General features: G+C 37.6%; 2 protein-coding genes across 3 annotated transcripts; one reads left to right on the top strand and one right to left on the bottom strand.

The window, feature by feature from the left end:
- Positions 1-500: 500 nt before the first annotated feature.
- LOC123872938 lies at positions 501-4280 on the top strand. The gene is made up of 3 exons (XM_045917541.1): positions 501-760; positions 2343-2546; positions 2754-4280. The coding sequence occupies exons 1-3, from the start codon at positions 648-650 to the stop codon at positions 3076-3078; spliced, it is 642 nt and encodes a 213-aa protein (XP_045773497.1). The 5' UTR covers positions 501-647; the 3' UTR covers positions 3079-4280.
- Positions 4281-4764: 484 nt separating this feature from the next.
- On the bottom strand, positions 4765-14685 carry LOC123872936 (serine/threonine-protein phosphatase PP1-beta catalytic subunit). 2 transcript variants are annotated; one of them, XM_045917539.1, is made up of 8 exons: positions 14547-14656; positions 14063-14128; positions 12502-12633; positions 9713-9928; positions 8947-9138; positions 6306-6457; positions 5804-5938; positions 4765-5720 (listed from the first exon to the last, which is right to left on the bottom strand). In XM_045917539.1, exons 1-8 carry the CDS (start codon positions 14593-14595, stop codon positions 5622-5624), a joined length of 1041 nt encoding a protein of 346 aa, XP_045773495.1. In that variant the 5' UTR covers positions 14596-14656; the 3' UTR covers positions 4765-5621. The 2 variants fall into 2 exon arrangements, with proteins under 2 accessions (XP_045773495.1, XP_045773496.1); XM_045917540.1 differs by lacking the exon at positions 14063-14128 and having other exon boundaries at positions 14547-14685.
- Between the last annotated feature and the right edge of the window lie 95 nt (positions 14686-14780).

The following is a 14780-nucleotide window of genomic DNA, read 5'->3' as shown; positions in this document are numbered from 1 at the left end:
AGTTCAGACTTCATTTTGGGTCTTATATTAAGCAGTGATTTACTCCATACGGATCGAATGTTTAATAGTTACATTAGTTATATTATTTTGAATCATGATGTTTGTGCCCAAGCTAAAAGTCAGCAATATGTTATTGGTCTGTGGCCAGCAGACAGTTTTTAGATTTTTGACAAATAGTGCGTTTCATCGAATAGTACCTATGGCATTATGTTGGCTCCCCTGTCTGTTGGGTGGTCATTGTCACCATATTATGAGAAGACGCAGATTTTGTTTATTTTCATTTCATTCATTCAGGAAAATCAAATGAAAATAAACAAAATCTGCGTCTTTGAAAATATGGTGCCAATTATTTGGACAGACAGGGGAGCCAACATAACGCCATAGGTACTATTCGATGAAACGCACTATACCAGTAATCAAGAACCCAGAGCATGAAGACTAAAAAAATCAAATGTCAACGTCAAACGACATTTAGATTGTAGAATAGGTTGTCTACAGTCTATGGTTAATATTATTTTATGTTTTTGTAATATGTTTGAATTTTATACGTTGCCGTTGGCTTGTGGTTTGGCGAAGTAAACAAATAATAAAAACGTATTAAGAAAAAGAGAAGTTTTAATTGTTCACCTGTAATATAAGTTAATAAAATGAGTGAACAAGTAGAAGCCTATATCAAGAATGAGACTATGAATAATTCTGTGGTAACTTTTAATAATTTTAGGATTCTCAAAGAATTCAGCAATATAGCAAACCTCGTCAGGTAAGGCCACATTATTATCAATTTTATCATTGATTTCAGTTTATTGTTATATGTAGTACGTTTAAACTTACAGTCGGCCAATGTCTTCTTTTATTGGTTGTTGGTCTGCAAATGCACAAGTGTAGAATAGCATATTTTCTAAAACTTGGGCCAGCTGCATTGCATACGGTTGAAGTTATGTTACGGTTAGTGTTAAATTTAACCACCAATAAAAAGTAAAGAGGGGTTGCACAAGTGAGTTTTCATACAGTGATTAAATTAATAAGCATATTTTCTAAAACTTGGGCCAGCTGCATTGCATACGGTTGAAGTTATGTTACGGTTAGTGTTAAATTTAACCACCAATAAAAAGTAAAGAGGGGTTGCACAAGTGAGTTTTCATACAGTGATTAAATTAATAATAAAATTATGATGTAAAAGTTTGGTCCTAAGATAACGAGTACAATTCATAGTCACAAACTAGTACATTCCATTTTACTTGTACTGACAGTCAAAGATTACCGTAACATAACTTTAACTGTCTCAGTTAAGCAACTGGGACGGTCTTTCATAGAAATTGGTCATTGTTGTCACTGTTATAGCACTGCAACATGCTTGTGACAAACAACATACTATTATAGCAAGCATCGGCAAATACTCCAGAGTACTTTTCATAACAGTGTTTGGCTTGCAGCCAATTGGATTCCCAAGCATACGCAAACATCCATCCACGCATATGCCAGTGCTTGTTGTTTGCAGTTTATCACAAGCATGTGGAGTCTCCATAAAAGCCTGATTCTGATAGTGCCATGTGGAAATCGAAAATCGGTCTGGGTTTAATAAAATTGTCATATCCATTCTAAGTTACCCCATTTCCATCTTAGACTGGTGGTAAGACATCATCACTTACCACCAGCAGGTCAGATTGCAATCAAGGGCTAACTTGTATCTAGTTAGTCCATAAAAAAATCTCAATCGAAGTTAATAAAGCTTTTGCTAGGAGTAGGTACAACAATGCAACAGATGTGGTTTGAAATGTCAACCTTTAGGATTTCAATCTGCTTCTTGATTGTTGAGCTGTTGAGACTCCAAATATGTAAAAAGAAAAGTCCTGAATCACTGACTCATCCCCCAACCCATCAACTCCTAGCCCAAACCCTTGCACCTAAAAAGCTGAAACTTTGTAGAGGTTCCCTTAACACTTTAGACAAGAGACATTAGGAAACAATGGAGGATCACACTAATATTATAAAGGCGAAAGTTTGTATGTGTGTGTGTGTGTGTGTGTATGTTTGTTACTCCTTCACGCAAAAACCACTGGACGGATTTGGCTGAAATTCAGAATGGAGATAGATAATATCTTGGATTAGCACATAGGCTACTTTTTATCCCGGAAAATCAAAGAGTTAACACGGGATTTCGAAAAATCTAAATCCACGCGGACGAAGTCGCGGGCGTCAGCTAGTTTATAATATTTTCACTGAGCGAAGCCATAGGCAGCTAACATAATCATATTTTGCTTCAAAATATCATAAGTAAAATATTATATGACTGCAGAGCCCCTTTTAGTTATAAAAACATGGCAAATAAATAATTGTTCTAGAACAGAGGAGTTCCTGGAAACAGTTTCTAAACTAAGAGGTGTGAAATGGGTCCAATTGTTTAACTGCTTAAAGGAAGATATTCTGAGTGAAATGGAGCAGGAAATCAGTTCTATGTGGGAATTTGAAAATATGCCTGAGAAACTTGATATCTTAGAGAAGCAGAAGGAAAAATATGCAGAGATCAATCCTATTAAAACTGTGTGGTAAGATGTTTATTTAATTATGTAGATATAGTACGCGTCAGGTTGAGATGGTAATTGGAGTATGAGGCGGAGGGGCGCCCCGCATGTCGCCCGCAGCGGGTTAGGGTGTGTGTGGGTAGGCAACCCGGTTGCCATCTCAAGCTGTCGCACACTATACTTAAACATTAAAACCAATTTTCTTTATTCTTTATCTTACTATTTTTTTAGGAGACCACAGCATAATGATGTGAAAGGTCAACTTAGAGCTTTTGATGTAGCAAATCTACGAAAGCAAAAGGCATTACTAGTATCTTTGGTGCAGGAAAATGAATCAAAAGTGAATAGACTTAAAAAAATAGTAGCAGCAAAAAGAGGATACTTGAAAGCATTACAAATGGATATTCAAAAATATCAAAAGAAGAATGAGCAAATAATATCAAAAATACATGAAAAAATTGTAAACCATGGGAATTTAGTAGAATATATGGCGCCAAATATGGATATTGATGTGAATGACATAAATCGTTCACCGGATTCAGAGGTGGATGAATAAAGTGATAAGATAATACAATGAAGTATTGAGTAAAATTTATATTTCAGAAATTGTACACAGAATCTGAGAAAGTACAACAAAAAGTTATGTCTAAGATTTCAAATCAATTAACTCTGAAACTATCTTTACAGCATAGAAGAAAAAAGAGAAGAATTTATTAATATGTAATATAGAGTTACAAATAGAAAATTCACAAAATCTATCTCGCAACATATTATGATTTAGCTAATAGCATAACAATTTATGAGTGCTGCCGCATACTGAGCTACTAGTGGTGAACGCTAAAACAGATCACTAGTGGTTAAGTCATCACCCGCAACCACCAGTCACAGCCACTAGTGGCGAGAATCCATCGCCCTTTTCCACAGTATTTGATAAGCGTCAGATATTTGTTTGTGTAAAATGGAAACACTTGATTTTACGCATTATGTCAATGAAAATTCGGTTCGATGCTTGTAGCAAGATTGGACGGGTGAGCAGAGGGGAGAAGCGAGCACTGACCACTTCTGCAGCATGTGGTTCAGACGCGGCTACTCAAACACTTAATAAGCCCCGATGCCATACAAAGTGGATCAAAAATGTCGTCCACAACTTGTGGCGGCCTCTAGTCGTCGCCACCAGTGGTTCAGTCTGCAGCAGCACTAAGAGCAGACAAGATTCTAAATTTGGAAAAGCAATGTGGAGTCTAAACTACAAACTGTGAAAATATGCTTTTAAAATGAGACATACAGGAGATATTAGCAAACCAGTAATCTTAACAGAAACAATAATTATATTTATATCATAAGAAATTACAATACTTTGTATATACCTCCGAGAAAATGAAACAAAAAAAAATAAACTTCTTACTTTAAATAGTAATATTTATTAATGCATATTATTTGACATTGTTAACATAGCTAAAAAATAAAATTGTACAATGCAAAACCTGCATATAATTTTTAATATTTCATATATTTATAATATAGCAATTGCACTATTGTTGCGAGGACTACACTGCTTCTACCACCTTTAGTAATCAATTCATTTTGAGGCTTAATATATACTTGTGAAGTCAAAGCCTCAGTGGGGCGATTGTGCCAATCTGCCAAATAATTTGGAAACATCTACTTAATGATTAAGAGTAATACTGTGTGCAAAATAACATTAATTTCACTGGGCGTCAGCTCACTCTCTTAGCTTAGTGGGAATTGCAATGGAGTCCTAGAAATGAAAATCAGTTTGTTAGCTACCACTGCAAAGGTTATCATCACGTCTTAGGCCATCTCCAATAGTAACCAAAATAAATAAAGCTGGTATTTATTATTGGTTCTCCACTTATTAGGCTTTAGCCTAATAAGTGGAGAACATGAAGGTTTGCTTCTTGAAAGCCAGATTTCCACGAGAATATATTTTTAAAAGGACAGATTCGTGTAAATGTTCACAGAAGAACAATTAAAAATTATATTTTTGATATTTTTTGCATAATGAACCAATCCGCCTTGTTTCGTGCTCCAACTGATTGGACCCTCAGTACTGTCTTCATACTCTAAGTCCAATATACAATTATATTGTAGTCCAATCCAATCAGCTGGAGCACGAGGAAAGACAAGTTTATTAAATGGAATATGCCAGAAGACACTTCCTTGTCCCTATAATCAGCTTCATCTACTTCATTACTATTTTTTTTTAATAGTAATGAAGTAGATGAAGCCGTTTAGCTGCTAATGTCAGTGACTCTGTTCACCGATCTCCTTCGAGAGCATCTCTCTAGCTTCTATAGAGCCTATAAGACATCATTGGAAAAAATGTATTGAAAGGAACCCGAATATATGTATAAATCAAAAATACATAAACTTAATCATTGTATATGAATATACTTTATTTGTCCTTATAGGAATTCGTCCTTGCAGGAATCTGGCCTTCTAGAAACCAACTTTTTTTAAACTTATATCACCTTATTTGATGATTTGAAATTATTCCACAAGAACTATAATTTCGAGTCAACAGATTTCCGTTACCTATACCGAGACCTATATAATATAATTTACATTTATAGGCACATTAGTTATAGAACAAACAAAGCAATGGTGCTCCTGATCCACTACAACTTAAACAGTATTGAATGTAACGACGCTCTCGTCCAATGCCCGCATCTTTAAGATCGCTAGCCATCTTCAACTTCAACATTGATGAAACAAACAATTTGTATCAAAATATCAATAGGTCAATAACATAACATAGATCGTCCGATGTTGGGCTGCAACGCCAGGGACCGAAAGAAGCAAGTCACGAGACATCGCCGAATAAACACTACCAGCAACCCTCACTAAACCTCTGTAAACTAAACTCATAAATTAATATCACTCACGTTTAAAGTAAAATTAAAAATAAGAAGGCACAAGCAATAATCAATAAATAATTAAATTTTAACAATACTCATATAAGCATCTTATTCGGCTCTGTCCGATGACAACGTGAAATGTAATTACAATTATAACTCGATATAATTAAATTATTTGTAGCATCTCTCACTGAGCAGCACACTGGATTCCAAACGTCAGTTATTTCTTTTTGGGCGGCGATCTCTGAGGCGTGGCCGGTCTGCCGCTGTTGATGCCGTTGTACTGGTACTTCGCCTTCTTCTCCGAGGGCTTTAAGATCTGCGCAAGAAACAATCATCGTCATCTACTCCTGAGCATGGATCTCCCCTCCGAATGAGATGGGTATAAACGGACGGACATACCTGAAATGAGCACATGAGTGTTTCGTCCACGGACATCATGCCGCCCGCGTTGTCGAACTCGCCGCAGTAGTTGGGCGCCGAGAACAGAGTCACCAGTTGCCGCTTCGCAAAGAACTCGTAACCATCTTCTACAACCTGAAACCGTTTAGTTTACTCTCCATTGTCTAGTCTAGTTATACTATGGAAATTCTCATGCAGGAATAATATTACCTGTAGGACAATTTAAACTTACATATCGTCAGTGAAATTCTAACAGTGTGTATGTTTTAACATTGTAATGAGTAATGACACAACAATTTCCACAGATGCCAGTAACAACGTTATTTGTGACTGTCATCCTTCAGTTGACACAGAGCAAACATGGCGAAAGCATTCTATAAAGTATATGTACTTGCTTTGCCTTCGCACTGCACTTCAGATGCACACTTTTATGGCGCTAATAAAATAATGTAGGACAATCATAATATTGTACTTTCTAAAATGTAACAATAAGATAGCATACTTGATGGGCCCTGCAGATTAAGTCCAAGTCATGTCGGTTGAGAAATTTGCTGACGACATCTGGCCCGAACGTAAACGATACGCCGCGGTCATTCTCGCCCCACCCTTGCACATCCTTGTCTGGGTCCGACCACAGAAGATCGCAAAGTAAACCTGAAATTAATATATTTCATGATAATGATTCCAGCATTACAAATTGTTAATAGAATGGGTTCATTTTTGAAACACTGACAAAAACTAAAAATACAGTAGTAATTAAGTAATTATCGTAAAGCCGTAGAAGATTATGAGTTTGCAATACACTCTAACTATTATGGTTATTGGTTATGGATAGCTGATATTTGCCTGACGTCACGTAATCGATTAGAACTGTTAGCGAGAAAGACTGCGCTGACTGTCAATACAATTTTCAACGTGTGCAAAATCTGTTTAAGCTGGTAACAGGTAAACAAACTGTCACGTGTGGTTGGATGACAATAGGTACCATTGAGCGTCTCTGAATCCTAAACTATTCGTGATGTGACGGCATTTATGTTTTGGACTATAACATATAGATAAATACAGTTGATTCACATAGCATAATAGGCTAGGAGTACTAGGCCATAACATATTATGACAATGATTTGTTAGGTATATCTCATTCAAGAATCTATTGCCAACAAATACATTATGCACAATTCTATCACTATTTCGAATAGGACCAGATACTTCGGATGTTGAAAGATGTGATAAGGATGGTTGATAACGTTTATCAACAACAAACCAACGAAAGATTTATCGAAATATTCCCCGGACTGAGTCATATGAATAGTCAAGCCAAAGCATATTTACGACATATACGAGTACAATGTAAAAATGCATAGTAAGCATATGATTACAGTCTCGGCGGTATTTAAAATATACTCCTCGATTGTAATTTTCATCATACCCCACTTGTAATATAAATAACTGATGAACAAGACCTTGCAAATTGGGTTAATAGAGGGACGGTGGTTTTCTATGCATAGATAATGGTGCCAGCTTGGTTGTAGGTATTACAAAAATCACTGAACTAAACTGACAGCGGACAGATCTAAAGCACCAATTAGTGACTTTACTCACAGAAGTTAGTCACTCTCCGAAAAATATCCAACTGAAAATCTGTAGTTAGGTATAAAGTATTTATTTATTTAATAAAAGTTGTACCTATTCGAATGGAGTACCTACTATCCAGTTTAAGAGAATTTAAATTATTTTAAATCATTAACGCTAACAAGGTCGCGGCTGTCTGCTAGTTCAAAAATAAATTAGTTTGTGTATACCAGCTATCGAACACTTGCTTTTATAAAATCGAACAGTCAAGAATAGCCTCATGCCCACTAAATCTTATCACATCAATCAAGAAATGTTTATGTAAGGTAAGTGAGTAGGTAGTTCCGTTAGATACTTATGTAATGTTGAGATTTTTGTGAACGGCTTGTTAACATTGTACTGTATATGCATAGGCCTATAATACTCTGTATAAGGTTTTTATAAAAACTAGATGATGGCCGCGACTTCTTCCGCGTGCAGACGGTAAAAACGGGATTTTTAAAAACCTAAAGTTTTAAAAAATCCCGTTTTTCGGATATTTTCGGGATAAAAAGTAGCCTATATTACTCTCCACGTCTTTAACTTTATCCATGCATAAGATCACGTCGATCCGTTCTGGCTTGATTGAAGGATAGACCAATAAACAAACACACTCTCGCATTTATAAGTAGTTAATACTCATAGCAGTGACTAGCTTCGCTTGGGCGGAATTCCTGAAAGTATTTTCTTAGTGTTGGTCTGCATTATTGCAAATTTTTAAACTCCGCGTGCGGTTTGAGAATAATCTCAAGTATTAGAAAGAAAAAAATTTGGAGTTAAAAAAAAGCGGATTTAGTGAAAATAAAAGCGGTTTACGGTCAATGCTGCTAATGTAAAGAACGTATTAATAAGCGCTGAGGATGGCTATCGTGGGGGGGTTTAGTGGGTAGAAATCCCACATAACCCGACTTCTCCCCAAAGAGATCGAGTTTGTACTCTAGTACCTACGGGCTAGCGACCCAGTGTAATCGCGCCATTATAATAAATTGAAACTCTAGAGTTATGCGTATCGCATCTGTTGCAATCAAACATGTAAGTGCCTAAGATACTAGCCAGATACTAGATAGAAATAATGTACGAAACTGTATCATGATCACCGCGCGGTGCGTCAATCTCTGCAGGCGAACGTTCTAAGTTTGGAAACCATTTAATCCAGTTACAGAACATTCACACTTATTTCCGATTTTAAACTAATACAGTACTTATTCTCTACTAATAAGGTACTAAATTACATTATTTGAAAGTTGTACTCGAAAAAATGTAAAGCAAATTAAGATCATTTGATGAGGACTGAACTGAAGTGGTGAGAATGCTGGTTAAGACATCGCCTCCTATTCGGGGGTTCGCGGGTGTTCGGGCACACACATACGAATTTTCATTTTTACTGGAATCTGACAAACTAAGAGACAGATATTTGTTCCTTAAACATGCCTACAAAATTTCATTGAGTTTGATTGGTAAATATTCAAACAAGAACCAAACTACGTTTATATGGAGAGTGGCTGGGAACATGTCCGGTTCATCTATATTACCTGTATCAGGCACATCAGTGGGTCGCATTATCCGTCTGATTTGTTCCATCCCCTGCAAGTCGGGCGACAGTCCCCCGTGGCAGCAGAATATCTTCTCGTCAATGATTGCGGCGATCGGGAGGCAGTTGAAGCAGTCAGTGAATGTTTTCCATAACTTTATATTGTACCGACGTTTGCATTCGTCGTAAAATCCTACAAAAATATATTACAGTAAAAATTTATATTAAGATTAAGAATGGCTATTAGCATATCATTGATCATCTTGATAATGTTTTGAATAGAACTAAAACATGGTCAAGTAACTTTTGAAAGGAAAAAGAATTTTTTTTTGTGTACCCATCTTCTAAGTATAGCTGTGATAGCTTATAGCCTAGTGGTCGTCCGCCTTCTAATCGGAAGTCAGGGCACGATCCAGGGCACGCACCTCTAACTTTTCGGAGTTATATGCTTTTCAAGTAATTAAATATATCATTTGCTTTAACGGTGAAGGAAAACATCGCGAGGAAACCTGCATGCCTGAGAGTTCTCCGTAAATTTTTCAAAAATTTTTCAAAGGTGTGTGAAGTCTGCTAATCCGCTCTTGGCCAGCTTGGTAGACTATGCCAAAAACCCTTCTCATTCTGAGAGGAGAGCCGTGCTCTGTAGTGAGCCAGCAATGGGTTGAGCATGATGATTAGGATCTCCTAAGTAAAATCAGCTAGGTTTTATATAAACAAAGTTTCAAAGTGTAGTGCGAGCTGTTAGTGTGGTGTAAAATAATGTTTACCATAGATACGATTTATGCTGGCGCATTCGTGGTTGCCTCGTAACAAAAAGAAATTTTCGGGATACTTGATTTTGTAAGCAAGCAAGAGGCATATGGTTTCGAGAGACTGCTTGCCGCGATCCACGTAATCGCCCAAAAATAGATAATTGGCTTCTGGCGGAAACCCGCCATATTCGAATAGACGCAACAAATCTGTGTACTGGCCGTGTATATCACCTGGAAATAAAAATTACGATTACTGACAAAACCAAAAGGAACCTATGTACCTTTAGGCATGATATATGTTACTTCACGCGGACAGGTAATTAATCCATATTAATATTATTAGCGTGGTAGACTATGGCCAAGACTCTTCTCACTCTGAGAGGGACCCGCGCTCTGTAGTGAGCCGGGTTGGCATGATGATGAATATTAAAAATGCGAAAGTGTGTCCGTCTGACTGTCTGCTAGCAAATAGGAAATAATAACCACTACGCTTTTCACGGCCCATCCGTTCAACCGATTTTAATGCGGTACAGAGTTAGCCTGCTTCATACTTTTGGTCCTGGAAAATCAAAGAGTTCCCATTGGACTTTTAAACACGTACATTCACGCGAACTAAGTCACGGGTATCATGGACTTGTCAATACATTTGTGATCGGACGAGGGATAGACGCACAGGAGCTTGAATTACTTCATACAAAGTCTAATATAACATTTTTGAACGGTATTCCGGTCGGCAACGGGCCGGGTGTAAAATAAATCAGGCCTTATAATAAGTCAAGATATTACGCACAACAGACGGAAACGTTTAAGTGCGGAAAACAACCCAGAGAGAAGAAGTCAAGATATTATGCCTTATTACAAGTCGGACTGGATAGCCCAGTACCAGTTTTAGACTACCCATATAAGTCTTAACTCATGTTTAGTGTGCGAAAGGTTGAAATGAAAACCGGGGTGGAGACGCCCAATACACCCTCACAGTCCCCGCGCTAACCCGATGCAGGATAGCACGGGTGACGTGCGAATGTGTGTGGTGTCCCCCCCGCCTCATACCCCGATTGCCATGTCGACCTGGCGCGTACTATACTTGACAATCAAATTAAGGCATATTACATAGCACACAAATCTCAGAACTGAAGGAAAGGAGTGACATATTTTATCTGCTAACTCAATTTTTCCTTACCAAACCTACCTACCCAAACCAACGCTTATTTCTTACATCAAATATAACAAATCCATCTTATTTTATCAGAAGATTATATTAAGACTGATATTTAAAACAAAACCTAACAGAACTTCTCACATTATTTTATCTTTTTAAGGCTAGGAATAAATCTAAAGGCAAAACTCGCGACCGGATTTGACTGTTTAGAATGGAGATAGATTATACTCTGGATTAACACACAGGCTACTTTTTATCCCGGAAAGTTAAAGAGTTGCTACGTGATTTTTAAAAACCTATATCCACTCAAACGCGGGCATCAGCTAGTAGTTTATAATATCATAAAAGATATAATATAGATTCTGACTTATTAATTACCATAGTCGTCATCTATATTGATACTGTAAATTATTATATGTGTGAATTAACATACATACACTCTAAATACACATCCAAAGCAAATAAATAGTATGTTTACTTATATCATTAGCAATTCTAGCTAATTTTGTTGTACGGAATCTCTAAAGTGAGGCAGGTTTACATAATTGCTATCCCTTTCATAATGCTCCCTGCAGAAAAGGAAAGCACTAGATTTAGAACTGCAAATTGACAGTTTAGAGATTATGTACAACTGAGTTAGCCACATTATCAAATAATTGAGCCGAGCCACACTTGGTTATCATGAGGGACTATAGCCTAAGCCATTTTCATTCTAAGAGACCTGTGCTCAGTAGTGCCAGCGAAGGGTTGAAATGATGAAGTAAAATATGCTTAGTTTCTGCCTAGAAAAAATTTCTCCATCCCAGACTGAGTGGGATATAAAAATCTGCACCCCTACATATGGGGCGCCAGCCAGGTAACCTCCCAGTGTGCCTGGATGCTGCTGGTCCCTTTTGGATGCGTCCGAGGGGAAGAGCAGTGTTCGGGCCGGTACGCCCCGGTAACATGGCTAATAATTTCTCTTCGGAGATATTGTTGGCTATGGCTAATGACCTGGCAGGGGGAGAGGTTTCTCCGCGTGTCCCTCTGACTAGCAGAGGGCACAGTGGATGAAGCGGAGGATGGGACGCGGGCGACGTGCGCGTCCCAAGGTCGGGGGACGCACTTCGTTGGTGCGTCCCGGAGGTGCGTCGATGGGGACCGAGCAGGTCCCCGGTGGAGGGTCTGCCTTGGCAGACGTCGCTGGCTGGGTCGCGGTTGTTTGCTTCGGCCGTTCCCGTGACCCAGTCGCCAGGCGACGCGCAGTAGCGCCGCTGGGGTTTAGTGGGTATTCCGGTCGCCTCTCGGCCGGCGAGTCCCACATACCCTCCCTCCGGGGGGGATGCGTAAATGCATTCCCCAGCGTCAACAAAAAAAAAAAAAAAACCCCTACATATACCTGTCGACCTGTCGTTTACATTTTTTAATTGAAATTTTTTGGAGTTGTAAGAAGGAATTTGCTCAATCTTCCTCTTTTTTTAAACACTGCTGGAATATAGAATGCCTTTCCTTGACCTTCAAAAGAAGAGTGAATAGGTAGGCATCTTCTAGGCTCCACTATCTTAGGTTGCATTTTCATAGACGTGATTGCAGGCAAGCACATGCCTATACTGTTAAGAAAAAGTTTACTAAGTATTGTTATGAAAATGAATTATTAATATCTCACCACAAATTTTGAGTGGCGCCTCTAGTTCGAGTAATATTGGTTGTTGTAGGAATATCTCCCGGGACTTTGTGCATAGTCCCCGCACCTCCGACTCGGACATTTGCACAGTCTTCCCAGGGCGGCATCCTCGAACTGCGACAAAGATAGACTCAAATTAATTCTTGAATATAAATACTTAATTGGTTTTTAAGCAACATACACAAATGCAGATTATGCAATGGATGAATCAAAGTTTAGTAATGATACAGTTGGGCTGACTGTGCATACAATTTATGTAAGCTATTTTATACAATAAAGCAACACAATGTTGGTGCTGCTACCAGTAACACACCACAAAGGAAAAAAGTTTGCATCATCAATCTTCAGCATATAAGAGATGTGTTTGAAATGTTTAAATACAAACATGGTGGTGTCAGTTACATGCTCACAACAATTTTGGACAACTGTATGGTTTCTAAACTGAGATAATATGCTGCGAATGTGATACATTGCTTTAAGAACTTGTTGCCTTAGGAACATTTTGCAGAAACATTGCACAGCATTAGTGAACAACAAAGCATAGGTGTATTTCTAACAATCGACATTCATAAAATAGGCAACAAACTCACATCTGCTTAAATCAGAATAGGCTGAAGTGTAGTTTGTACCCACTGTATCATGAGACCTGGCTGCTGCTGTGATTGGCAAACTCAAAATGATGGGCACAGAGCTTCAATCAAATAGAAGCTGCTTACAGGAGAGTATAATATATGCACTGCCCACCACAGTAGTTTCTAAGTTTTATACTCTATAATGGAGTATACAGAATATTTCTATGCTTTGTTATTCAATGCACAACAAAAAGAAACATAATAAATATACACCTCTAGGGCCTAACATTCACTAGGTTGCCAAATCAAATCACAGTATTTTACTTCTCATATAATTTACATGATCAAGTATAAAAATCTGTTTTCGCACATCTAATCTATGTAAACCTGAACCAAGTAGCTCGGCCGAGTGCTCTCGGCTTGGCGCAAACAAGACCGGGTAAAACTTGATACTCGGTATAACTTGTAGTTGGTACATCTTATAATTTAATATTCTCTATCTATTGTGTACAGGTTATTGGGGTTTAAGTGCCATTATTCTTTGCTAATAGGCACTGGTTTCTACTTATTGAGTATATGGAGGCAAATAACTTTAGAATGATTTGGTGACTTAGTGGATATTAAACTCAACAGTTCATTTGACATGCTAGAGTTAACATTTTTGTGATACAGTCAAGGAAGATATTGAGGGGTACTATGCACATTTTATAGTCTTATGTACATTGCAGTTATAATGTGCTGTATACAATGATCAGTGTAAGTGTTTTGCACCCAAGCAATCTTGTAATATTTTAGTTCAATGGGTATTCACTGGGGATCTTCAATGTTGTCATAATAATTATGGGTAAGAAAATAAAAACATGTAAATTGATGAAAACGAAACCAGAGCAGTCCATTTCAAAGGAATAGAATAAGAAAAAAATATAACTTCTAGCTCAATACTGAAAATAGAACTTTGGAGGTAACCATACATTCTCCTGAAAAGATGTCTTTGAATTTCCCTTTTCGTCGTGCAGTTTCCTGTTGCAGCCTGTATACTGATGTAACCCATAAAAAGCAGCATGATAAAGTGAAATTAACAAGTAAAGTAACATACAATGCGAACAAAGCATAACAATAAGCCCATGAAACTGTTGGATGCTATGGAATCTGTCATCCACTTAAAAATACTTGAGATACTAGAGGCGTCGTGGCCATCGTTCAATTTACAATACACGCTATTGTTAACACAAAAATAGCCGTCAACAAGGCTTTTGAACGTGAACATCCATACTAGATTCAGATAAGAATTGAGGATAATCGATTTATTTATGAGTTAGACGTTTCTATACCTATACACTCAACGGTAATTACGCAACTATAAGCCAAACACATACTGAAATATTGATTTACACAAAACTTTCGTAGGTGCAGATTGCAAATTTAGTTGATTTAACATTAAAAAATGCACTTTACCTTCTAAAAGCCTGTGAATTAGACTGTCAACATTGAGTTCGTCAGCCATATTTACTACACCACGATTTATTAATGTCAAAATAGAACGAAGTCAAAAATCAAAATCTTCCTGAACCTATCATAGACCAACTTAAATAGTGCTGCCTTTGTGGTACGTTTTTGAACCCGGTACCTACGGTCCGCGTTCGTACCAAAATATATAACCTAACCTATTCAGTGTTAGAAGGCTTGTGC

The sequence above is a fragment of the Maniola jurtina genome, chromosome 16 (genome assembly GCF_905333055.1).
Source record: "Maniola jurtina chromosome 16, ilManJurt1.1, whole genome shotgun sequence".
NCBI classification, from domain to species: Eukaryota; Metazoa; Arthropoda; class Insecta; order Lepidoptera; family Nymphalidae; genus Maniola; species Maniola jurtina.
Note: the sequence above shows the minus strand (reverse complement) of the source record. Positions and strands in the feature narration are given on the sequence as shown.

Coding starts and splice junctions, on each gene's coding strand:
- LOC123872936 (XM_045917539.1), bottom strand. CDS start 14,595: ATGGCTGACGAACTCAATGTTGACAGTCTAATTCACAGGCTTTTAGAA. Junction 14,129..14,546: donor AATTCACAGGCTTTTAGAAG/GTAAAGTGCATT, acceptor GGGTTACATCAG/TATACAGGCTGCAACAGGAA. Junction 5,939..6,305: donor TAATCTGCAGGGCCCATCAA/GTATGCTATCTT, acceptor AAACGGTTTCAG/GTTGTAGAAGATGGTTACGA.
- LOC123872938 (XM_045917541.1), top strand. CDS start 648: ATGAGTGAACAAGTAGAAGCCTATATCAAGAATGAGACTATGAATAAT. Junction 761..2,342: donor AATATAGCAAACCTCGTCAG/GTAAGGCCACAT, acceptor TAATTGTTCTAG/AACAGAGGAGTTCCTGGAAA. Junction 2,547..2,753: donor AATCCTATTAAAACTGTGTG/GTAAGATGTTTA, acceptor CTATTTTTTTAG/GAGACCACAGCATAATGATG.